At 44.9% G+C, this 27,210-nt stretch overlaps 1 protein-coding gene across 2 annotated transcripts in view; it reads right to left on the minus strand.

Annotated features, from left to right (window-relative positions):
* kremen1 (kringle containing transmembrane protein 1) overlaps positions 1-27,210 on the minus strand; it is a 75,999-nt gene that overhangs the window by 20,646 nt on the left and 28,143 nt on the right. For both annotated transcript variants that reach the window (XM_084053964.1, XM_084053963.1), the window contains exon 3: positions 17,091-17,182. In XM_084053964.1, the coding sequence (XP_083910090.1) occupies positions 17,091-17,182 (92 nt within the window). The remainder of the gene's footprint in view (positions 1-17,090; positions 17,183-27,210) is intronic.

Consider the following 27,210-nt stretch of genomic DNA (forward strand, 5'->3'; position numbering starts at 1 on the left):
ATTAAAGAAACAAGTTTGAAATCTTGTCTCCCGATGATGTCACTGGTAGGCAGGTTTCTGAACTGTCCACAGCCCTCATCTGAGACACAGAGTGGCAGAAACGGTGCCATCTTATAATGAGAATTAGTGAGGACCAATTATATGAAGATAAGTTGAAAATGGGTGAAGTGCTCCTTTAACCACTTGAACCCCAGCATCCATATTCTGGGGGGGGGGGGGGGCATTAGCAAAAACTCACAACGCAGATTTGGAGTAGACAGAAAAAAGCAGTCCAAGTACAGAGCTAACTCAGGTCCAATTGACTAAGTCTAGACTAGAGGGTTTAAGTGGTTAATAAAGTGGTTAATAAACAAAAGAAAAAGAAAACAGTTGCAGTTGGAAAAAAACAAAACAACCCCAGAGCATTGTTCCTCCGTTGACACATCTGCTTCACAGGCGCAACAAGTGCAAATATCTTCACATGTAATAAAAGGAACGCACAAACACACTCGACGCACTTCAAAGACGAAGCAGTGGAATTCGGGGGTTTAACAAGCCAGAGGGGAGAGGAGGGGGGGGGGGGGGGGGGGTTAGAGGTGTGTAAATGTACCAGTCGGCCCAGACCAGAGCAGTCGACCCCCTGGGGAGATCACAGCGAGGGGTGGGTGCGCTTCACGCCGAGTGAGAAATACCGGCGGCGGCGGGGGTGCCCCCACGTGGCAGTTAGTTAGCCCAGTGGTTCTGTCCGCGGACCCCCCCGTCAGAAAATATTTTGTGCTGTGCCAGGGACCCCCATACAAGATGTGTGTTGTTAAAAAGTTTCAAAAGATATTGCCGTGAGCTTGTGGATCTGCTATTTTCAAATAGCCGAACCATGTATGGTTAAAGTGGTTAAACTTGACTTTGATGCTACAGTATATTAACTCAACATTTTGCTGGACCCCACTTTGAGAACCACTAGAGAGTTAGCCACTACCCACAATGCAGCGCATTGTTGTCAAAAGGCAGCGGCAGACAAAACAACCATGTTCATGTCTGTTTGTCTGCCGGCCTGCCTGTATGTATACTGTTGTACCACGGCTAGGACAGCCCTGGAGACGCACATGCAATGACCGTGACGACCCTAAACACATCAGAGAGAGAGAGAGAGAGAGAGAGAGAGAGAGAGAGAGAGAGAGAGAGAGAGAGAGAGAGAGAGAGAGAGACGGAGACAGAGAGAGAAACACACAGAGAGAGAGACAGGGACAACACATAACAAGCAAAACATTGCAGTCGGGCAGAAACCTCGTATCTCCATATTTCAACTTTGTGTGTGTTTTCATAAATGAATGCCCTACTTCATCATAATATGCACTGCAACGCTATGCGATGCAACACGTTGTCAGCTTGTAGATCTGTTTTTATTTTATTTTTATAAATTACGTGAAAGAGCGAGAGAGGTTAAATAATGTGTGTGGGTTTAGGAATATGTAACCGCTGAAAAGTATTAACAAGAGCTTGTGACTAAAATAATACATAACTACAATGGATCCATTGGAACACAGGTTCTTTTATACATTTGCTGAAAAGTAACAGTGTTGGACATACGTGGTTTTCGACGGAAAACAACATCAAACGCGTACGGCAGGCTTTGGCAGGCCCACTTGGCAGGGAGGGCAGGCGAGCAGGTTGATCTGCCGCGGGGCTCATCGCACGCTGTGTTATTAAGGAAGCGTAATTACAGACATAAATTTCGGTGACATCGGGAGAGACGGGTCCAGAGCCATGACAAAGACAGAGAGAGAGAGAGGGAAGGAGAAAAGGAGCAGTGGTGGAGAATTGTACTTAAAGCTATGTAACTTTTTTTTTATTAATAAAATGTTATTTTGTCCAATCTATATGGTAGATTATGTTAATACAATATAACTTATAATATAATTATATATACATATAGAATACATACATAATACTTATGTATATATAATACAATTGGGGTGATTGTATTTTGTCTCCCTGCTCTTCTATTGAGACATTTATATCATGTCAAAGGTCATGTCTCACCTAGAGACAGGATCTGACAGGAATTCTGACCTGATGGTCAAGATTCAATGTATCCCCTGAGCAAGCAGGCCGGCTCTAATAGCTCAATTGTAAAAATGTCAGCACTTGCGCAGGAAACCGGGTTCAAATACGGGGTAGAAGAGGAAAGTTTAGCTTTAAGTATAATATTTTGAGTATCTGTACTTTGCTTGAGTATTTGTATTTTTGGATAATTATGACTTTCCATGCCACTACATTTCAAAGACAAATATTGTACTTTTGACTACTACACTACATTTCTATGAAAGGAATAGGTACATTATGAATTAACCACTTAAGCCCTTTTCCAAACAGTGAAAATAGCCCATCTACAAGCTCACAATGCATCGCAGTCTTCTCTATGAGCAGGCCACTCCTAGCTCCAAAGTGCTGTAACTACGTGTTTTTGAGACATTGACTTATTTATTTGTCTCGAAGGTCAAATAAGCCTTCATGATATTGGGGGATAAACAGTTACCTCATTAACAGATGTACAGTTAACTTGGCTGCTGAATTGAAACACTGTTTTTATTTAGTTTGATTCTGTGTGATTCTGCTGTGCAGCTGTCCCTCAAACTAAACGCAAGCTCAGAGGTGACCCCAGGCCATATCTGAGGAATTCTGAATGTTGGAGGGCAACAGGTCAGTAAAAACTACACCCCCGGTCAGTGGCAGGGGTCTCTTCTTAACGCAGTGGTGCAGTACATCGGCTAAGAAGTTGGAATATTTTTTGAAAACACTAATCTTTTACGGGGGGCCCTGGCACAACATCTTCTCAGATTGGGGGTCTGTGGGCAAATACATATTATTTTCAGGGTCCTTGACATGAAAAAGTTTGAGAACGACTGTCTTAACGAACGCTGTGGCTTCGTTAATGTGCAATTACCTTGAGGTAAATCAGAGAGGCTTAAGTACTCAAAAGAAAGGGAGAGAAAAGGCATGTTCCCCTGAGTCATAACAGAGCCCTGATACAGGTAATTTAAAACACAGGAATTCTGAGGTATTGGACCGGCTCCCAACAGCCCATTAACCCATTTAGACCTGGAACGCATCTGTGTCACTTTAGAATTCTTTAGCTATTCAAAAATAGCAGATCTACAAGCTCATAGCGCGGCACCGAGTGCCGCACTATGAGCTTGTAGATCTGCTATTTTTGAAAAATCGTGAAAAAATATTTTTTACATAGGATTTTGATTTTTTTTAAGAATCGTCTCAGGTCTTAAAGGGTTAAGGGTGCCACCACGCTCCATGTCAGCATGGTAACGTCTCAAATCCGATACGCAGACGCTTGCACACGCCTACTGGAATCCACACTACCTGTCTACCTCAGGAATGTTAAGTGCCACACATCAAGGAAATAATACTTATCACTGTCACTGTTTATAAGATTTGTTATTCTTTTCCCCCCTCGCCCTCTTTCTGTCTCTCCCGCCCCATTGCTCTCATCTGCCGTCGTATCGCCGTCCCCATCTATTTGTCCTCTCACACAGCGCGGCATCTCCGGCGCGTAAACAAACACAAGCTGCTTGTGCACGAGGCCCGCGATTAGTCTTGTCGACTCCACCGCAGTTTGGGAAAACACGGCGAAGCCGGAAAGTATATACAGTACATGCCATAGAACCCCCCCGCGCCCCCAGGGACGCACATGTCTTGAGAAGTTATGAGAACCGAGTATTGCATTGTGGAGGGTATCGCTCTTATGACGCTTTGTTTGGTTTATGCTTTGCTTTGCTTTTGTTGCGAAAATGGTAAATCCCACACAGCCTGTGAGCGAGGCGCTGCAGTGGGACTTGTTTTTATGGGGAGGACTGTGGTGGTGGAGGATAAATGGAGCGGGGCACCGGGACAAGTTGAACAGTCAAGACAATGGTGAGATGATTAGAAGACAGAAAGACAGCTGTTTGTCCCTGACTGCACTGCTGGGATCTTCCGACCACGCTGCCTGAGTTTCCCTTAAGTAAAAGCATACTGTGTGTAGTGTGTGCGTGTGTGCGTGTGTGTGTGTGTGTGCGTGTGTGTGTGTGTGTGTGTGTGTGTGTGTACTTGTATTGCTATACTTGTGAGGGCCAAATGTCCCCACGAGTACAGTAGAATGTGAGAAATAGACATCGTGAGGAGGACCATTTTCCTGTTTCATAGTTAAAAGTGATTTGTACGTGTTAAGCTTACAACTACGTACGTATAGAGGTTAGGATTAGGATTAGACATTAGACTTTAGAGATATGCCTGATTCATATCTTAGTTGTGCGGCATTGTTGCACACCAGAAAATAGCCGGCTCGCAACTGCGACACGTTGTGAGCTTGTAGATTCGCTATTTTCGGCTTTAGGGTTAAAAATGTTACAAAGCGGTAAAGATAGCATTCATAAAATCGCCGTCCTAAAACGTTGATGTCCTCACAAGTATAGTGATACAAACGTGTGTGTGTGTGTGTGTGTGTGCGCGTGCATGCGTGCATGCGTGCGTGCCACTAGGGCCGCGTTACAACATGATTGAGATGGAGCAGATCAATGGCCAGGCCCCAGGGTCCCGGGAGAGTGACTAAACCATGTAATTACAGGGGAAAAGAGGGGAAGAGCCCAAGCCCTAAATGAATAATCAGCGCTTTCCCCCCTGAAACTGAGGCGAACAAAGGAGGGGAAAAGCGATGAAAAATGGCCACCGTACCACATCACTGCTCTTCGGATCACACTGTGTGTCCCGAGGAATCACAGGGGGGGATCTGATACGTGGGAGGGGAAGGGCCTATCCGGAGACAAAAACATGAGAAGACACCCTCCTCCCCCCCCGCCCCCCCCCGAAAAAGTATAAACTAAAATCGTCCCCTTGGGTGTTGGACGGTCGTGACAAAGCGTTTCCATTCATCATCAACTCTGTTCAAAAGACGCATCTTCGCATTCGTGGCTTTGATTGTTCAGACGCCCCGCCCCCCGGCTGGCCGAATGGTGGGAAGAAACTTAAGTGCATTTTACTCAAGTACTGTAACTGTACTGTTCCATTTTTCAATAGTTCAAATATTGCACTTTTGTTTTTTCTCCACTACAATTATTTGATAACTTCAGTGTCAAGTCAATGTGTAGCTTTTTAGATTATTAGAAGAAAACATACATTAATCAATTAAGCCCTATTTTATACTTTTTTTTAGGACTTTTTCTTTGGTACTGTAAGTATGCTGATGCCAATATTTCGGCTCTTGCAGCAGAGTATTTCTATAACTTAACCACTTAAACCCCAGCATCCGTAATGTGGCGAAAGCTTTCACAGAAAATAGCAGATCGACAAGCTCACAGCGCGTCGCGCTGCGACGATTGGCTATTTTCAGCAAAAGCTTTCCCCACAATAACAGACAACTGAAAACACACTAGCATAGAGCCCTGAGGGACTCCGCTCAACCATATGGGGGTTTAAGTGGTTAAATTAAAAAACTATCTGAGTAGTTCTTCCGCCACTGGCCGCCAGCGAGCTAAGCTGGAATGTGAAAAGTGATTCCCAGCGCCCTGCCAGTTCCAACACGGGCCTAGCTGCTGTATATGAGGCGCGCATGGCGTGTAACGGTAGTATCTCCGGTGTTTAGAGGCAAAAAAACAGATAAGGACTTGCCCTTGACGAAGGTTTCCCTGTGGGAACCGGGGGGTGAGAATGGTCTTGGGTAACACGGCACGCAACTCACGGATGCGTGCCTGGATTAAGCCCGATTTATACTCTTGATCAGGATATTGTCAGCGCTTGACACGGCACACCATCCGCAGCAGTGTAACTTATACTTCCTTGACCGGGGTCCCCTAGGGGTCTATGAAATTAACCGACCTACAAGCTCACAACTTGTGTTTTTGCTGAATGTAATGACATTCCCAGAATAGGGATGCTATAGGGCTCAAAGTGGTTAAGCATTAACGAGGAGATGGTAACAGGATTTCTGGAAGAAGCCGCACATTTGAATCGTGTGACAACAGATGACAGCTTGGGAGTGTGCACGTGTTGTGCAGGTGGAGGGTTGGTGTGTGTGTGTGTGTGTGTGTGTGTGTGTGTGTGTGTGTGTGTGTGTGTGTGTGTGTGTGTGTGTGTGTGTGTGTGTGTGTGTGTGTGTGTGTAGTTAGCCGACAGAGTTAACGAGCAACCCCATTTCTCAGCCTGCTGCATCTGATTGGCCAATGTCTCCTGTGTCAAGACATTGGCCAATGTCTCCTGTGTGTGTGTGTGTGTGTGTGTGTGTGTGTGTGTGTGTGTGTGTGTGTGTGTGTGTGTGTGTGTGTGTGTGTGTGTATTCCCGTGAGTGTGTGACTTCCTTTGCTCGCATAGCAGAAGTCAGTGTCAGTGTTGCCAGATTTTGCGAGAGAAATAAGCAACCATGTGAACTTCGTGCTCGCTGCGAGCTTGTACATCTGCTATTTTTTGAAAAATCTTGAAAGTGTTGAATTTTGGCATTTGTAGAATCAGCCTCAGGTCTTAAAATGTGATAAAAGAAAAGTTTGAGAAGCACTGCTCCACACTCAAGCCACAACATTATGGCTATGCACCACTATCTCCCTCCTCCCTGTAGCGATCGGCTAATCCATCTGGCATGCCTTAACAACCTCTGCGTCTGACTGCATCTCCTGCCTGCATTAGGCTGCATCACACACTCACACAACACTTATATACCTTCTGCTATTTGATGGGTTTCAATACATGATGCTGTTTTTCATTTCAGTTTTTAAACTGATACAAAAAAAATCAGTTAAACTCGTATGATGATGATCGTGTGATGACAATAAAACTGACACTGGCTCCCTATACACACCAACAGTAGGTGGCAGAGCTTTCTTCTATCAAGCCTTGTCTCCCTATCCAAATGCGAGAGTCTAACTCAGTCAGCTTATTCAAAATTAAACTCAAAACATGCCTTTTCGCATCATCTAGTCTGAACCAAGTACTCCATTTCAGTCATTAAATTTATAGTCAGTTAATCTTCAATTGCCTACAGTGCTTTTGTGTACGTGTATGTGTGTGTGTGTGTGTATTTGTATGCGTGCATGTACTCTATGTATGTGCATTGCATGCTTGTTTTTTATGTTACTTATTATCCTTTTACTGTTGTTTTCATGCACAGCCCTTTGGGACATGCTTTGTGATATTGAGCTAATACAATTTGACTTGACTTGACATAAGTGGCCATGACAGCACTGGTAGAGCAGGTTGGAACGATAAGCTTTCAGTTATGCATGCTGCTGCGGTTCTTTTTGTCGTTATACCCTGGTCTACCTTTCACTCTTCATTCCTGAGTAAAGTCGACTAAGCAGACCAGACATTTATCTTCTCCCGTTTCCCCGGGACAAGCACTAAATAATGAGCATTTGCTTATTCCCATTAGTAAACATTCGACAAAAACCAGCTAGTCTTGTAATCGATACCTTTAATTCCCTAATGGCCCTGGCTCATTCAGTCCGTGCGACCGCGAGAAAGGGCTGAACCCAGTGGTGGAAAGTAACTAAAGTATATTTACTCTAGTACTGTACTTAAGTACAATGTTGCGGTAATTTTACTTTAGTCGAGTATTTCTGTTTTTCAATACTTTAGACTAGGCTTTGTACTAGTTATTTAGTAGATTTAGATTGTTATTACAAAACATGCATGTGTTAACCACTTAAGCCCTACTTTATAATTCCGCTATTCGACAATAGCTCACGACACATCACAACGCGACGTGCTGTGAGCTTGTAGATTTTTGAAAAAGATTTACTTTGAATACAGGCCTTTTACTTGTAACAGAGTATTTTTATATTGCCCGTATTGCTACTTTTACTCAAGTAACGAATCGTAGTACCACCACAGGTCAAACCCAGAGACCAGGAGAGTGGATCACAGCAAGCGATTAGAATCTAAGCAGTGCGACAGAGTCCCCTGTCTGTCTGACAGATCCTGTCTGTCTGACAGAGTCTCTTAACAGCTCTGCATGGAGGTATTTCCCCCGGGGCCAGGTGTGGGCGGAGCTAAATGGGGTCAGAGGTCATAGTAACAAAACAATAAGCAATGCTCAAAGGCCCCCCACCCCCCAAGCCTGGATAACTGACAGATGTTAAAAGGTTGAGTCATACACGCACGCAAGCACACACACACACACACACACACACACACACACACACACACACACACACACACACTCGGTGCAGCTCCAACAGGCCTATGGATATTGGGTAGAGCAGTGGTTCCCAACCTTTTCTGGATCAGGGCCTACTTGAACATCCTGAAAGTGTCCGCGGCCCACCCATCTGACCACTTAACAACACATTCAATACGGGAAAGCATCTGTCATTTTAGATGTCTTTGGCTATTTTTGAAAAATCGTGAAAATGTGTGCAAATCTTTGAATATATGTTTTTTTATTTGTAAAATATTTGTATATTTATTCTTTATCTTAATGATCAATCGATCGATTGTGTTCCGGCTTGGATCAACGGAACTAACAGTAAGTACTTATTTATCGGTATCGCAATGAAAACTCATTCTTCAAGGTTTTTAGAGAAAAAAATACCTTAACAATGTTTTGGGGTTTTGCCAATTATTCGGCGGCCCACTTGCAAATATCCTCAAGGCCCACCAGTGGGCCCCCGGCCCACAGGTTGGGAATCGCTGGGCTTAGAGGGGGATAATGTAACTTTTTACTGTATCTAGGAAAATATTCGGCTTTTATAAACAACGACAAGGAGGTGCGTAGAAGATGAGAGCACCAACAACAAGCACCGTCCTCTTCATGTCTGCTCAGGTATTCTTCTCTTTCATCTTATAAAAGCTAAAAGCGTAGCCGGCACCCCCCCCCCACACACACACACACACACACTCCCACCCACATACACACCCACACTCACCCACCCACATACATACACACACACACACACACACAACACACACATATTAAAGCATACGACGCACCCAATGGCCGCGGGAAATTTCAACGTCGGGGGGGGGAATGGGGGACTTTTTTTTCCCGCACTGCAGCGCCAGAGAATCTACCTGTACAATGTGCCGCTGTGCCTTGGAGCAGTGATGACGGATGTGCATGGTAACACAGGCTCTCTATATCAGTGGGGGTATGCGGGACCCCCAGCCAGGTCCACGCTCATTATACGACGCCACAATTTGCGTCTATTCACTCTGCGTCTCATTGGTGGGCTATGAAACCTGCCAGCCAATGATATCGTCGATGGGGATTCCAAACTAATAGAAACTAGCCTACAGCCTTTCTCTTCCTGAAAAGTTAGCATGCTAAAATAGAAGCCATTGCAATAACATATCGTTGTCCGGCAGGAACCAGCTTTTCCGCTTTTGCATTTTTTTCCATGAATCAGTGCTATTGAACACCCTTTACATCTGTGTGTTAGTAAAAAAAATATTGAACCAATGAAAAGTATTAAAAAGTGCTTCTGACAAAAACAGCTAACTCCATTGGATCCTCAAACTTTCTGCTAAACCAGCTAACAACTCCAGCAAACGGGGGTGGAGTTAGCTGGTTTAGCAGACTCCAGGCTCAACCCCCTTTCGACCTCCACCCTCATTGTGAGCTTGGAGGTCCATTCAGCTGTTCTTATCAATGATGAACAAAACCTCCTAACCTTTTATTTTGTTTTTTTCATTTCCTGAAAAATGAACATTTTGGAGTTCCTGCCGGACAGCAGAGATATATTTTTTAAATAAAATGTCACGTTTTAAATATTGTTCAAAATTACTAAACCAAGTTTATGAAAATGTTTGAGAATCACTGCTCCATATGCAAATTTCTTTTGAAGTCTTCATCTATAAATGCCATGCCCAAAATAGGAATGGCAGGTTGAAAGTTGTTAATAAGTCAATCCTGCTAAAGGCGGTATATATATCATTGCTGCATGTTTCCATCAACGCGCAGTGATCAAACCTTCGCCAAGTGCATAGTTGCTTTGTTTTACTGTGTGCAGGGTGGGGCTGCTTAGCTTGCCAAAATGTGGATGTGGAGCAGCACTACATCTATGGTTCCATTGTGATGGACAGGCTTAATCAGGCAATCCTTAAATGGTTGGAATCAATCAAAGGTATACTGTACGACGTGTGACATTTACGCGGTAAATCAAGATGTAAAAGTGTCTTGCTTAAAAGACGGTGACATCTTTCTATGTTGGGAACGCTGTCATAGAAATATGTACCTACTGTACCAAGGATAATAAATAACATTATCCGGTGCAGCATGCTCTTGAGAAATGATCATTGAATACTCTGGATTAGAATCGTGTGAATGGGATAGAAAAATAATGAAGCTTCCCACACTGTTCCAATGTTGTTCTATCAAAACAGTAAAACATTGGTTCTCAAAGTGGGGTCCGGGGACACCAAGGGGTCCTTGGGGCGGGTTCCAAGGGGTCCCCAGCCAAAGTAGTTAATATAGCATCACAATCATTTTAACCACTTTATCCATTTATATGTTGGCTATTCAAAAACAGCAGATCTATATATATATTTTGAATGTTTTAACACAAATCTTCTCTTCCGGCGGTCCCTGGCAAAAAAAAACATTTTAAGATGGGGGTCCGCGGAAAAATACATATCAATTTGGGGGTCCTTGACACGAAAAAGTTTGAGAACCAGTGCAGTGAAAGAGTCTCTGAACTCTTAGCATACATGCAGAGCCACATGCTTCCCCAAGGTGGAGGAACAGCAGGTTTTACCTTTGGTCACATGAGAGACTAGCTTCAAAACATCAAAGCCTCTTTGTCGAGGGCAAAGCCTTGAGGACTGACAATTTCACTCTGTGTCAATCACATTCTGCTGGCGGGATCCCATCAACTAAATGCATGCCAGCTGAAGAAAGGCAGTCACACCAAAGCCGCCTTTCCTTTTTTTTGACAGTGACATGTCATGTCATGTTCCTAGAGAAAACTTGACACTTTCGCCGTTAAAGTCACTTAGTTAGTTTCCGCTCAAAGAGCAGGTTCTTCGACATACTGGACAGACAGAGATGGAACAGGTCACTAAAGGGAATCTTTGTTAGCCTACAAATGGAAAATATTTTGCCGTAACACATTTTTATCCCAGAAAATATTGGTACTGTAATTATTATTAGTAAGAAAGTAAGAAACACAACGTCTTTTTGTTGAAAAATTAAAGCTCTAGAAAAAAGTTGAACATACTACAGTATATGTGGAAATAAAATGAATGGAGGAGGTACTTCTGTGGCCTACTGGCAGCATACATACAAAGTTTGCACGGATTGGTGCAGCGATTTGCAAGATTAGCTTCGGACAGACACACACACACACATCCCCACACACACACACACACACACACACACACACACACACACACACACACACACACACACACACACACACACACACACACACACACAATAGACAAACAGACCCTGTCAAAGACCGCTGGCCTCTTGCAGAGCCACGCCGTTACAAGTTCACAAGGTTTCTTAACAACACACTGCACACACTGTGTCATCCTGTGCACCACGGGAACCTCCACTAGTTTGGAGTTCACTGCTTTGGCCAGAAGCTACTGTGATTTATCAGTCCAATCGCCTACACCTCATTAAGCGTGGTGTCCCTCGGTGCCACACCATTAGCCCTGCTCTGCCCTCGTCCATGAGGCCAGGGTGAAGAATGCAACAATACATAAGCCATTTCTTAATAGCGCCAAACTTCTATAAACAACTTTGGACAGTTGTCCACTCTATGGAATAAAGGACAAGATACGGGTCTATAACGCCTTAAATGCACTTGAATATCTTGATTTCCGGATCCCACTTTGAGACCCACTGAGCCAGAATGACAACAGCAACTGGCTATTATGTCAATCTGTACAGTAGAGCGTCCCACCATCTTGAAAAAACGAGCACCGCTTGAAGTGTTGTTGACGTTATTCAACCACACGGTAACTCCTGCCTTGAGGGATTACCAGGGTCAACAATGTCTCAGCGTACACTATAATCCACTTTGACCGACTGCGTGTTTCGCTCTGACCTCACGTGACCTCACGTCTGGCACAAGCGCACGCCACCAGGGCGTGTCGCCCCACTCGCCCGGGGTGGCATTGCCTCAGATGACAGGGAAGCTACAACAAAGACCATGGGCACAAAAAGAAAAAGGATAGACAAAACTGAGGTCGCAGACAAAACAAAAAGACAGACTAAACGAAAACAAAAGCCATGCTGTGCCCATTTTCCCTGGCGAGTCACCGCCGACCAGGGGTTCTGAGCAGGGTTGCCAGATGCTTATTATAATTTCCCCGCAAGATTTTATTTGAAAATGGCCGATCTACAAGCTCACAACGCGTCGCATCGCGACGCGTTGTGAGCTATATTGAGCGTTGTGAGCTATATTTTCAAATAGCTGATGTATATGTTAAAGTGCTCATGTGGACCATAGTCGCTTCTTTTGGGCTGGTTTTCCTAGACCTGGTTGCTTGTTTCTCTCACAAAATCTGGCAACACTGGTTCTGAGCCATCTCTAAGCCCGGCCGCAGACCGAGCGAGACGCTGACGGAGCATCAGCGCGTTCTTCTCACTTTGTAGCCGCGCCGCTTTTCAGACAACACCAGATTGAGAACAGAACAGGCACCGCCAGAAGGTGCGGCACCACGTGGCCATTCTGGTTTCACAATAGATGAGACGGAAGGCTTTTCATGTCTGAGAGCTCTGCTCGGTCTGGTCTGGCCCCCGGAGGGAGAAACCGCCTCGACTGAGCGGCTGTGTTTTCACAGTGCAATCCACTTCACAGGGCCTGCAAACTATCCATTATTTTCTTAGCGATTATTCCTTTGATTGCTTTTTCCATTAATCGAATTATACTCGAGAAGCACAGTTTTTTTTATACATCAGCAAATCAATTAACCACTTGAGCACTATTTTATACTTTGTCGCACAGCAGTGTCATGCAAAGACAGTGAAAATAGGCATGCAAAAATTGTGAAAATAACAGCGTTATGTGTGCCTCTATGCATTCGCCTAGTCTCAGCAGTTTGGGATGAAAGATCTCCTGGTGTCATTAGCTGTCATTCAGGGAGGCTTTATTCCTGGCGCTTTATTCCCTTCATTCTCACTTTCATCCTCATTTTCAGCGCTTCCGTTGCACAGACTGTTTAGGCATGATAGGCGGAAGCATTTGAATACAGTCTGGCTCGAAAGAGAGAGAGAGAGACTAGGTACCATCCGATACGGTGCGATGATCCCCCGCTGTGAGCCAGAGAACTGGGACGCATGCCGCATGGATGGGTTACAGAGTAGACAGCGCACAACTGGAAGCTGGAAGGCCATCATCGGCAACAAAGGCTGGCCTCGTTTCACTAGAGATAAGGAATGGACTCTTCTCTGCTCTCTCCTTTTTTCCCCGGGACATAAAGGTGGGGTTCTTGGCACGGACAGGCCGCTAAATGCACATTGTGAAATAGGTCATTTTAAAAAGCCCAATGCCGCGAGCTCACAACACAACTCTAGGTGCACACATTTATGCACGCACACAGACTACTGACACGCGCACAGTGGTGGGAGAAGTACTCAGATATTTGACTTAAGTGCTCTGTTACAAGTAAAAGGCCTGTGTTCAAAATGTTGTTTAAGAAAAGTACAAAAGTATTGGCATCAAAATATACTTAAAGTACCAAAAGTAAAAGTACTGAAATGTTTGAAAATAGCAGATCTACAAGCTCACAACGCGTCGCATCGCGACGCGTTGTGAGCTTGTAGATCTGCTATTTTCAAATAGCCTATGTATGAAATAGGGCTGTTGTGGTTAATGGATGTTTTATAATATAAAAATGTATATCTGCAAAGTAACTAGTAACTAAACCTAAAGTTATCAAATAATTGTAGTGGAGTAAAAGTAAAAGTATTAGAAATTGGAAATACTCCAGTAAAGTAAAAGTACCAAAAAATTGTACTTAAGTACAGTATTTGAGTAAATGTACTTAGTTACTTTACACCACTGCTCGTACACACACACTAAGTAGACCTTCGCATTCATGCACACAGACAGACAATACACGGGCAGTACAGTAGGTAGCCAGGCCCAGCCAGACATGCATTATTAGATGATTTAATGGGTCTATGGCCATTCATCAGACATTAGGCTGTAGTCACGCGTACTGTACTGCCCTGAGGGGGAACCGGGGCTTCTCCCTGGTCTAATACGAATGTGGAAAATCCAAAAGCCAAATCCCAAACAAAGTCTCAGACAACAAAAAGTCTGAAACTAGGCTCAATGCCGGTTTCTCACAAGTGTTTCAAAGCACGCCGCCAGCTGAAACTCTTCTAATCATTATGGTGTGCTTTCACAAAACATAACCTTTCATTATAGCACAGCAATCCAGAATGAAAGATGTGTGTGTGTGTGTGTGTGTGTGTGTGTGTGTGTGTGTGTGTGTGTGTGTGTGTGTGTGTGTGTGTGTGTGTGTGTGTGTGTGTGTGTGTGTGTGTGTGTGTGTTCTTTTTATTATTAGAAATGTCAGCAATGTAAGGTGCTGTGCAAATTCGTAATAGTATAATCCTTCTTTTCAAGTGCTTGAAATGCGATTGAATTTGGCTTTTTCTTTTTTCTCGAAAACCCAGACAAGCCGCATCCCAAACAAACGCTGCATGTGGACGTTTAAAAGAAGAAGAAGGAGAAAAAAAACCCTGTTCTTTGACGTGGAAACGGGCTGTGGGTTCACCCACCCCCAGCTCATTTTCAACACCTATAATTAAAAGGTTAGCTTAGGTAAGTATGTGATGGGATTAAAGAAACAACAACAAAAAAACAGCCAGCTCTTTGTGAGTCGCTGCCAAGCCGGTAGAAACGATGCACAGAAGCCTCCCTGAATGACAGCTAATATGACACCAGGAGATCTATCATCCAAAACTGCTGAGACTAGGCGGATGCATAGAGGCGGATGCATAGAGGCGCACACACACACACACACACACACACACACACACACACACAAACGCGCGCGGGAGCGCGTACGTATACCTAGACATGCATTATGTATGTAGATGTGCAAACATGTACACACACATAGACGCATGCCTCTGAATACTTCTGTGCAAAAACATGACAATACAAGCTAAAAAAGCCAAAGGGAAACACACACAGTCACTCACACACACGCACGCACGCACACACACACATACATACATACACACGAACACACAGAACCAGCGTCAGCCGGTGACTGGCAGCTCACACTGAGGTGAATGCAGGCCCAGGCAAGGCAGGGGTAGGCATGACGGCAGGCAATTAGAAGCATTTTCTTGGCCATGAGAATTCTCACACGCCATTGCTATTATTGTTTACGTCCCACTGAGTGTTGTGGCGGCGCACACATGCGATGTCATCCACTCGCTGGTTTTACAGGCAAAGAACCCCCCCCAGTGCATTCATTCATCATGGTCAATCATTGTCAAAACCCCTGACAAACACCCGGGACCCCCTGCTGTTCGCACACCAGGCAAACATTGGTGTGGATGATGCAATCAGCTACCTGCACCCCACAGAGCGTACACCTGGAGACAATAAACTGGACTGGACCAGACTGACAACCTTCAACGTGCGCAACAGGCTGCCGCAGATACTCTACCAGTCTGCAGTAGCCGTTGTCCAACATCAATCATAAGGGATGCCAACAAACCGAACAAGCTGCTGAGCAAGGCTAGCTCCATAGTTGGAGTTGAACCGGACAATCTGGAGGTGGTTGCAGATGGGAGGAGGAAGCAGGATGCTATCCTGGAGAACCACTCCCATCCATTAAGTTGAGCTAGCGAAGACGAGGAGCACTTTCAGCAAACAGACTCATCCCTCCTAAGCACACCACAAAGTTACTTGTCCTTTGTGCCATTAGCCATCAGGCTCCACAACCAAGCTTGATCCCCATTATGAGAACTTTAAGACCTGCACTGTCTTTCAGGTTTCTGACAGCTGACCCCTAAATGGACAGTATATGAACTCTAACGAACATCCATTATGTACCATTAGGATGTACATTGCTAAACGTGGACAGATGCCTGTTCAGGATAACTGTTGAGAAACTGTGTATTCATTCTTAGTCTGTAGATAGATTGTATATTCATCCAGATAAAAACAAGTTGAAGTTCTGTTGACAGACCATATATACAATGTATTCATTCTCATATTCGTTGTTGATAGACTGTAAATATAATACTCATTCATTAATCATTAACATAGTCATTGTTGACAGACTGTAAATATATTCATTAATATACTCAGTGTTGATAGACTGTTAATATACTATGCATTGTGTACAAGTATATTGATTCATACAGTATATTCAATGTGCATTTATTGGTAGATTGTACATTCACTCGTTCAGAGTTCCAGTACGCATATCTAGGGCCAGCAACTCAGTGTTTAATAGTATCTTTTTATTATTATTATTATTATTTATCTTGGTGTGACTCTTACTCTTACCTGTACCTCTGCTGTGTTTCTCTCCCTGTTGTGTCTGCTATTCCACCTGAATTTCCCTCCAGGCATCAATAAAGGTTTATCTTATCTTTTATAGATGATAATGGTCGTGTACAAGCCAGACACGTCTATAAAAGCTATTCATGAGAGGCAGGCCAGATGAACAGAGTCATGCAAAAAGGCAGAGCCCTCTGATGTGGCTCTGATGCCCCATTTATACTTGGTTGCGCCCCGTGTCGCACACCGAAAAATGCTATTTTATAAGAGCCAAGATAAGATGGTACGGTACGGTACAGTATGGCAGCGGTTCTCAAAGTGGGGTCTGGGGTCCTTGGGGGGGTTCCAGGGGGTTCCCAGCTAAATTTGTTGACACAGCATCACAATCATTTTAACCAATGTCCCCATATTTTTTACGTTGGCTATTCAAAAATAGCTGGCAGCTTGTACATCTGCAATTTTTGAAAATGTTTTAAAGCCTTGAAAGCGTTTTTTAACACAAATCTTGTCTTCTGGGGGTCCCTGGCATGAAACATTTTCAGATGGGGGTCCGCGGCCAATTACATCTCAATTTGGGCGGTCCTTGACAAGAAAAGGTTTGAGAACCACTGCGGTACAGTACGGTACAATAAGTGCAGTCATCCTTACTCTGGCAGGTGGGGATGTCGCAGTATCGCCAGTAGATTCCATCCTCGTGGTCGGCGATGTAGCACCACGGCTGCACGTCGCCGTCGGGATTCCTGCGGAGACGAGGAAGGAGACGATTGCGTGAGAAGGGGCGGAGGAGGTGGTGCAAGCGAGGAGACGTGTGTGTGTGTGAAAAAGAAAGGTAAGATGGGGAGTGGAGGAGAAGGCAACAAAGAGAGGAGGGGAAGGAAAAGAGAGCAAGGAGGAAGAGAGAAGGTGGAGAAGGACACCAGGGGGAAAAGGAAAACAAAAAGATGAGGAGAAATTGCACAACCGCGCCACTCAGGGCTGAACACCCAGTAACATCACAGAGGGAGATTATCTCAGGCCTGTCAATCACCCCCGCTAGCATCGCTCGGACGCTTGTTGACTTAGCCTCCTCCCGCGGAGCTCCAGGGGCCAGGCCATGCGTGTCAGTCAGGGGCCTTAACGTGGCTCTCTGGTGGGGCGGGGGTCTTTGTTCTGGGGCCAGACACAGACCTGAAAAGGGGTGGGCAATGGGGCCATGCTTTTGTCTGGGGACACAGCCACTTTGAACCTCACCAGGGCACTTTTAACCCATCATAATAAGGCTCTGACAACCCCCCACCCTTCATTTCTTTTGCCTTTCAGTTTCACTGACAAAGGGGAGGAGACATGGGCCGGGGGCGTGCGCCAATATCTGTGGGCTTTGAGCAGGCGCCATATCTCTGAGGTCATCATTATAAAAGACCAATCTTTTATTAAGAAGATAAATAAAGCTTGGCCAGTTGTAAATAACTGATAATAAAAAGGTTTATCCCCCCTTTTGGGGCCGTTGCAGCCATACCATTGCAATATCAGGCCTGTTAGGTTGTTATTAAATCACACCCAGTCAAAAGAAAAAGAAAAGAAAACGCAGACAAAAAAAACACACCTTCTAAAATGACATTGCAGTTCTTTTTCCAGACTTGGCAGTAATTGCTGGAGAGACCTGTCCTTTTCTTTTTTGACACACTTTATTGTAGCATCTTGAAAAGGCCCCGGGGCTCTGCTGCTATCCCGTTTCACCTTTTGTGGGCAAAACTGTGAAGGGCGTTTCCATTTCTTTTCTTCTCCTATCAAAAACACTTTCCTGGGTTTCTTCCTCTCTTTTCAGACAGAAACACGCTATTGACAGCAGTGAAATTCTTTTTTTGAGGGAATTAATTCAAGTTCATAATAGGTGAAAGAAACGTTCCACTAATATGGCGAAACATTATCGTTTTTCATTTACCGGCAAAACTAAACTGCGTAACTAAACTGCGTTGGGAGATTTGGAGTTGATGAAGACAGAACTGTATCACTTATATTGGGTCCTAATCTGTATCCTACCATCAGCAAGACAACCTGCAGGTGTTCATTTGAGCTCACTCTGAGATACCTTTACGGGACTGTAACTCAGGAGTTGAGACCAAATGGACCCATTTTACGGGTCCATTTGGTCCCACTTGTACATCCCCTGAGTTAAATAAAATGAACACAGAGTATTTGGCTGGGTAGCTTGTTTTCCTGTGTGTTTTGGACACCTTATCCTGAGCATAGATCTATTGGCTGCCCCACCCACGTTAGAGGCACACACCTGTTTGTTTGGCCTGAGGCTGCTGCTAGCATGACAGTACAGACGGGGGACAGGGACCAGCCCGCAAGAGTTGGGTTTCTCTCAATCTCTCCCGCACACGCACACACACACACACACACACACACACACACACACACACACACACACACACACACACAGGGCCTGTCAGCGTGTAGCAGCCCCACTTGATATAAGATTCCCTTGGACTCATCTATAGCCATTTAGCTAATTTACTGGGCCCTATGCACTGCTAATTACCGCCCAGGGAGAACCAAATGAATAACGATCCACACGCGCACACTCACAGTTGTGGTGTGGTCTATCTCCGTCCATCGCACTGAGCCTCCCTGCCACTCTCTCTCTCGTACACACACACACACACACACACACACACACACACACACACACACACACACACACACACACACACACACACACACACACTTTTCACAGGACCTTCTGGAACAACTTACATGGAGCTAAAGGGGAATCGGCCCACCCACATCAAAGAGAGAATGCTGTCCCAAGGTGCCACTACAGTGTGTGTGTGTGTGTGTGTGTGTGTGTGTGTGTGTGTGTGTGTGTGTGTGTGTGTGTGTGTGTGTGTGTGTGTGTGTGTGTGTGTGTGTGCAGTTGTACAGATGTGTGCATGAGCGTAAAAGTGTGTTTATCTGCATTAGTTTGTGTGTGTGCGGACGCATTTGCAGGTGTAACACCCGGGAATCGAACTCATGTGCACGTGTGTGTTCGTGTGTGTGTGTGTGTGTGTGTGTGTGTGTGTGTGTGTGTGTGTGTGTGTGTGTGTGTGTGTGTGTGTGTGTGTGTGTGTGTGTGTGTGTGTGTGTGTGTGTGTGTGTGTGTGTGTGCGTGTGTGTGTGTGTGTGTGTGTGTGTGTGAGAGACAGGGAGTTTTACATGTGTGTGAGACAGGGAGTGTGTACATGTGTGTGAGACAGGGAGTGTGTATAAGTGTGTGAGACAGGGAGTGTACATGTGTGTGAGACAGGGAGTGTGTACATGTGTGTGAGACAAGGAGTGTGTACATGTGTGTGTGGGGAAGTGAGTGCAGAGCTCTGGGGCAGAGGTGCCACAGTGCACATAAAAGCTACATAGCTTAGTGAACCGATCAGTTTCACCTGTGAGTGAGCGTGTGTGTGCATTCATGTGTGTGTGTGTGTGTGTGTGTGTGTGTGTGTCTACTGTCTCTCTAAGTGGGAGTCCTGTGCCCACTGTTAGATGAGAGAGGATGTTTCGACACTAAATTGGCACAATTACACCAACTGTCTCATTTGGCCCTGTGTGAGCCACAATGCATGGCCAATTATGGCCACGTTGCTTTTGCCCAACGCCTGATATATATCGTTGCTGTCGGGCTGAAACCTCTTATCTCCATATTCTAACTTTCTGTGTTTTTTTCGTAAATGAACCCCCTACTTGATCATACTACAGCGTACCACGGCGCCGCGTTTCGAGCTTGTAGATCTGCTACTTTTGCTATTTTTCCATTTGAATCAGAACACAGTTTTGGAGGTATGAGGTTTCCAGCCGACAGAGACGATATACACTTACACACCATGTTGGGAAAAAAGCTTGTTGTCGTAGATCTGCTATCTGCTATTGTCGGTGCGAGACACCCTCGTACGACGGAGTGCTACATCGGGCATAACATTCTGTCCAGCTCTTTGCGTTTGAAGGCACAGTTTGCGGGCTTTTACAGTACATCTGAGAACAAGACAAAAGCAGCTGTTCTTGGGCTGGCCGCTGTTCAAAAGCTTTTCTCTTTTAATAACCATTTTCCACATTCTCAAATCATAAAAATGTATGATAATCTTTAAAGGCCCTGGCAACCGCGCTGCTATAATTACCACAAAAAAAAAAGAAAGAATATGTGAGGCATCGCGTTTTACATTAATCTGCAGAAAACCTGCAAGTAACACGCTCTCCGTGTAGCGATGGTTCTTCTCTAACGTGAACCGTGTGCTCGCTTTCAAGGGAGGTTTGCAGAACACCCGAGCTTAGCTTACACGATGAAGATGAAAGTAGACCCTCCTCTGCCTCGTAGGACAGAGGGAGCGTGGAGGAATGCTGATTGGACGTAGTTTTGAGAGGCCTGCATGTTTCACTTTGGGTTTTGGGGGGTATAGCCGGCCGCCCGGTGGATTAGGATCTGTCAATGTAGCCCGGAGACGTCATGGTGCTTGTACCAACTGTTACTAACAAGGTCCCTCGTGTTGACACATGCACAGTCAAATCCTTGGTGTTAATCTGTCCATTTGTAACGCCGTGAGTGAATGCACCCGTATAAGGGTTCATTTGGTTCCACTCAGTATTAAATTGAAGCTGGGACGTATTTTAATGAATAAAACATCATTCCAACATATCTGTATGGTAGACTATGTCTACCATGTATATACCAATACATATAATGGTATACAATATAAGCAGAACATCTTCAGTGGCTGCAAGGTGGTCTCCCTTCCATCGAGAAATTCCAACTCTGTTGTCAGGTAGGTACACCTACTGGTTGACAAGTAGTACTGCCTGAAGCTCATAAGCACAATGTCTCAACTGGCCAAGCGGGGTATTCCGTCCTGGAAGAGCGGTAGAAGTTTGGTCTGGCAGGCGCCAGGCGGTAGAAGCAGTTTCAAATCCCGGGTAGGACATGAAACCGACCGATTGCAGCTTTAACGCTGAGAATTGTACAGCACGGCGTTCTGGACAAACATCACATGAATGCTCATTCAGTTCAGGTGGCCCTGTACAGCGTTCAGGTACAGTAGGCGCCATTCTACATTCAGGTAGCCCATGCAGCGTTCATGTGGACCATGTTGCATTCAGATGGCCCTATGCTTTCATGTGGCCCATACTACATTCATGTGGCCCATACTACATTCATGTGGCCCATGCTGCATTCAAGTGACCTGTGCTGCGTTCACATGGCCCATGCTACATCCAGGTGGACCGTGTTGTATTGTTGATGGCCGTGTGATGGAACGCCATGATCTCAGATTTACACCTGACATCATGGGTCTTCAATTACAATAAAGGCAAGGAACATAACTCACTCCGACACTGCCATTATCCCATCCGTTTGTGGGAATGGCATTCACAGCTATAGTGGACACTCGTAAATTCCGCACCGTGCACGCACACACCTGCATACAAATGACCAGGAAATGGCCACTCATTGAACAGCCGAACAAACCATCACACAATTCACACTCTCGTACTAATGGAGCAGACAGCAGAGGGGAGTCCAGTCTCGGTGCGCGGGAAGAGTACATTCTACCCTTTCTGTTTCAGCAATGTCTCTGGTACAGTCCTTAACTCCTCGAGAAAGATCAGAGGACTATCTTAGAGGACTATCTAAGTGTCGTATGAGCTCAAAGTGATTATATCCTATAACGTCACAAGAGCAGGGTTAATTTAACCCTGAGAGTGTAAATATAGACCCGTACGGTACATATTTATTTATTAATGACTCTTGTTTAGCCTTGGCCAAGCTAGCATAGGAGTGGACTTCGCTCTCCTTTTTTTTTGGGGGGGGGGGGATTAATATGAGGTTTCCCTCAGCCAAATTTCTTCTCTGTTTTCACTGGGTTATTTTATGGAGAGCCGTAAAGATGAAAAGTGGGGACTATTAGGGCTCTCTCTCTCTCTCTCCCTCTCTCTCTAGTATCACAGAGCTCTTTCAACTCAATCGGTTTGGGGAAAACCCTCCAATGAGATGAGAACAGAGGGGTTTATGAGACCCACTTCCTTCAATCCTGATATCCCATCGCCCCCACTGCACCTGCTTCACTGTCTGAGCTCTGCGCGCGCGCGCACACACACACACACACACACACACACACACACACACACACACACACACACACACACACACACACACACACACACACACACACACACACACACACACACACACACACACACACACACACACATACTGTACGCAGCATACACACATATGTACGCCTCTCTAATCCCCGTACATCCGCTCCCCGCTCGGAGACGTGTGTTCAAGTAACGACATGCGATGTTTCTTAGCCTCGTGTTATCCACCTGTGCCTCAGCCCTCGCTTCATAAAACCCCCCTTGGCGCTGGGATCAGACAGCCACCCCCTCCATTCCCTCCGCCCCCCCCCCCCCCAACACCCGCCCCATTTCATCACATTTTCCTTCTCCCATATCCTTCACTTTAACCACTTGAACCCCAGTGGCCCTATTCTGGTTGCGAACTTTGTGACGCTTTGTTAGCTTGCACTGTAGATCGGCTTTTTCCCGTTGAAGAGATTCTGTGTAGAGGGAAAAATGAAGGGGCCAAGGATAGACCCCTGGGGGATCCTGGAAGTATTTAAGAGGTTTACATGTTTAAAGTTCAAAAAACTGTTTTGTTAATAGTGGTTAATGACATTATGAAGCTTACTGTGTTTAACTCCAAATTTGTATTCACAACGTTTCGATCCTGACCAATGTTCAGTTTTCAATCTCTTTATATACAAATAATTTCTATAAAGAGATGTCACTGATTTGCATGTACATTTATTGAACAGAGACCATTTTAAGGGGATCATTTCAACCACACCATGGGACGCGTGTGGAAAGGACTTTAAAGCTCAGCGTCACATGCTTAAAAATAGCCGATCTACAAGCAATTGCGACGCGTTGTGGCCTTGTAGATTGGCTATTTAACCGGGCTTAACCCCCTTCCCGATCTAGGTCATACCGCCTATTGAGAGGTTGCAGTTCAACTGTTGTGCCAAAAAAGGACAGCGAAGAGAGATGGAGACCAGACAGACATGGCCGAGCGAAGAGAGAATTGTTAGTGCTAGAGGTAGAAAGTGGGATAGTTAGGGGTGGGGGGTGCATTGGAAACATCATTTGACTAGCCACAGGCCACACCACAGATGTAAATAAGGTGTTTTGAAATCCAAATTTTGTTGTCCCTTTCCCATATGGTTCTCAGTCTGTGGTGGGAGCACTCTCCCTCTTAGGGCACATGAGTGCATTTGTGCACGCACGGACACGCACACGCACACGCACACGCACACGCACACACACACACACAGAGCCCTGTGCGTACAAGCATGTTTCGCGGCTAGCCCAGCGCCGATCAAATATGTATGCATGTTCCACGGCTGTGGGACGTGTGCACGTCATATAGGGGGAAAGCTGGGAACAAACGTTTCATCATTGTTGCCGGTAACAAAGAACATATTAATGTCCTTTCATGACCTCTGTGCTTTCCTGCCACTAACTGATCCTGCGGGGGAGCAGTGGCTTGAGAGCAGTGGCTCCCAAACTTTTTTATGTCAAGGACCCCCAAATTGATATGTATTTGGCCGCGGACCCCTATCTGAAAATGTTTTGTGCCAGGGACCCCCAGAAGAGAAGATTTGTATTAAGATTTTTTCAAAATGATTCAAAATGTTCCAATACTTTGAAGATTCTTTTTTTAATATTCACAAATAGCAGATGTACAAGCTCCCAGCACTCTGACTCTGAGATAGTATATCTGCAATTTTTTGAATAGCCAATGTATAAAATATGGATAAAGAGATTGAAATTATTGTGATGATGTATCAACATATTTTGCTGGGGACCCCCTGGAACCCCCATCTCAAGGACCCCTGGGGGTCCCCGGACCCCCAGGGGTGCTGTACTGATCTACAGCACTTTCTATTGCCCTGTAACTGTATCTTAACTGCTGTGCTGCCTCTGGCGACTGCATTTCCCCCGCAGGATCAATAAAAGGTCTTATCCCTTCCTATAAGTGCGATGTTGAGAGCTCGCACAAAAAAAGAATGTCACCCATTATTTTAAACCTGTGATCATGTGAAGTGACAATAAAGATGAGCATGATTCTGAATCAATGGTGCAGACCTGTGTCAAACCTACAGTATAGTTTCCACACACTGCTCAGTTAAAGCCTTTTATTTTATTTTATCAAGATAACATTTTCTGAATTTTGTTCAGAAACGTCTCATTTTTGTCATACCAACCTAACCTTGCGAGAAAGTATACAGTACATTCACCTTTAGTATGCAACGCGCACGCACGCACGCACGCACGCACACACACACACACACACACACACACACACACACACACACACACACACACACACACACACACACACACACACACACACACACACACACACACACACACACACACACACACACACACACACACACACACACACACACACAAAATGAAAAGAGGAGATCACTTTCTTTCGCAAACCCCCCTACATTCTCCACCTATTCCTGGAGGGAAATAGAATCCGGAATACAGCCATATAACAAAGGCTTGTGTGAGCTCCTCGTAAAGGCCATCTCTTATCTATTGAGAATCAAGTAGCCACTTCAGTCTCCACACTACACAGTAACATCGTCAGTGTTCATTTAGAGCAGGGTTCGATTAGGGAAAAAAACAACAAAAAAACTAAAACACTTAAACCCTATATAGTTTTTAGTATGACAAATAGCGAGAATAGCAGCTCTACAAGCTAACAACGTCTCCTGTCGTGATGCGTTGTGAGTTTGGAGGAATTCCTATTCTCACAATTAAAAAGAATAGAATGAGCCCATTTTTATACATTCAATAATAACCAAACATGTAATTCAGTCTGGGCAGAAGTAGGGATGAAACATATCCACACCGGGGACAAAAACATGAATGACCAGAGAGACGGACGGACGGGAGGATATCAAAAGCAGAGGCATGGATTTCCCCCCATATCCCCTCTCCCAACAAATCAAACCCTGTCTGAAAAAGTACAAAGGTACACTTTCAGACACATTTGTACACTCTCAGAGTTACAAATTGTTAAATGATCACTGGGGATTTCATTGTGTATTGCTGATGAGTGACTCTTTTGACAGTCTGAGAGGTCCGGGGGACGGAAATAGATTGAGCGTCAATCCTGACCGGAGTCTACTGACTGAAACCCTTCTGTCAAGAAGTAACAAAGCCATGGTCTGTTAGTGTGGAGAGAAAAAAAATAATTTCTCACTGTATCACAATTGCCAAAAAATGTCAAATCTAAACAATGAAGATGTCCATTTCTGCCCTACTTGTCGAATATAATAAGCTTCTAATGTGTGGCGAAAGCTTTCCTCGATCCTCTGTATATATCCCTACGCATAAATCTTCAGAATTCCCGTCCGGGGCCAAGTTTGAACAAATCCGTCCATTGCCACTTCAAAGCATTGTTGCTTTATGAGTTTACGACCATGACTTAGAGAAAACGTTTCAGAGGCTTTTGGGGGAAAGAGATGTACGATTTCTCTCATGGTTCGGCTATCTGGGCCAAGCCACTGTTCTGGAAGTCTGCGTTGAAATTTGTCTTGACTCGCGAAGGAGTGCGGCTCAATACAAATACACAAGTTGGACAGTCATGCATGCAAACGTTGACAGTCCTACATGGGGCATGACTGACGGATGGGATGGGGTTTGTCTGGAGACCCATGAAGGCCGCCCATGTTCTGTCCCCCTGACATTCCTGGGATGAGGGATGGAGATTTGCTTGTGCAAACTCTCTTCAAGCAGTGGCTGCGTCCTTGTGATGACAGGACTGCACGTTCTGCTGGGATATCCACTAATAAAACATTCAGAAGTGTAATGTAATGTCTGATCTTTGGAACCTTTCGGGGCAACAGGCAGAGGAGACGTCTGTGTCTGGGCCAGCGTTTCCTACCATGGGGTCCGGGTTAAGATCACAATGTTATCAGGCCTTATCTGTTTGTAAACATGTTGCACAAAATCATAAATTGCTTTCTTCCACTTTCAGCCATAAATCCCTATATTTCGGGCAAGTCATCATAACAGTCAAAAGTATTCAAATATTCAATGTTTTTTCAAACGTTTTAGTCTAGTGGTCTCCGCTATGAGTCATGTCTGAAGGCTAGGAAGATGTCAGGTGGTTTCTGTCAAGTGGAAACCTCATATATCCAAAACTTGACTTTTCAGAACGTTACTTTTCAGGATTCAAATTCAAAAACAGCAAAAGCAGCCACGATATAAGCTTGGTCAGTGACGTAAGTGTGTCTTAGGGCAGGTGTCTCCCCGGGACACAAGCATACAAAGGTACATTATGAATTCAACACATTAACTTCAAGTCATACTGTTTTATTCATTTTAGTCGTTTTTTGGCAGCCACTGGTAGCTCCGTTGTCATTACAATGTGTGTCTACACGGAAGTACTACTCAAAAAGAATGCTGTAGTGTAGGATATGGCCTGCAGATATGAGGCGCTAGGACCGCGTTACGCTGCGACATGTTGTGAGCTTGCAGATCTGCTATTTTCGGATACGGGACGTGGCACATAACCAAATATACTGTCATTCAGGCATGACACTTTCAAAGACTAAGACTAATGGCTCTTATCACCGACAAAGGGTAACCCAGAACCTTCCATAAAACCTGGAACTTTCCAGAACCAGTGAAGTTCTGTGATGGTTTCTTGTTTAGGTTTCCATCATAACCAGAACCAGGG

The sequence above is a fragment of the Gymnoscopelus microlampas genome (assembly GCF_963454915.1).
Source record: "Gymnoscopelus microlampas genome assembly, chromosome: 4".
Classification (NCBI taxonomy): Eukaryota; Metazoa; Chordata; class Actinopteri; order Myctophiformes; family Myctophidae; genus Gymnoscopelus; species Gymnoscopelus microlampas.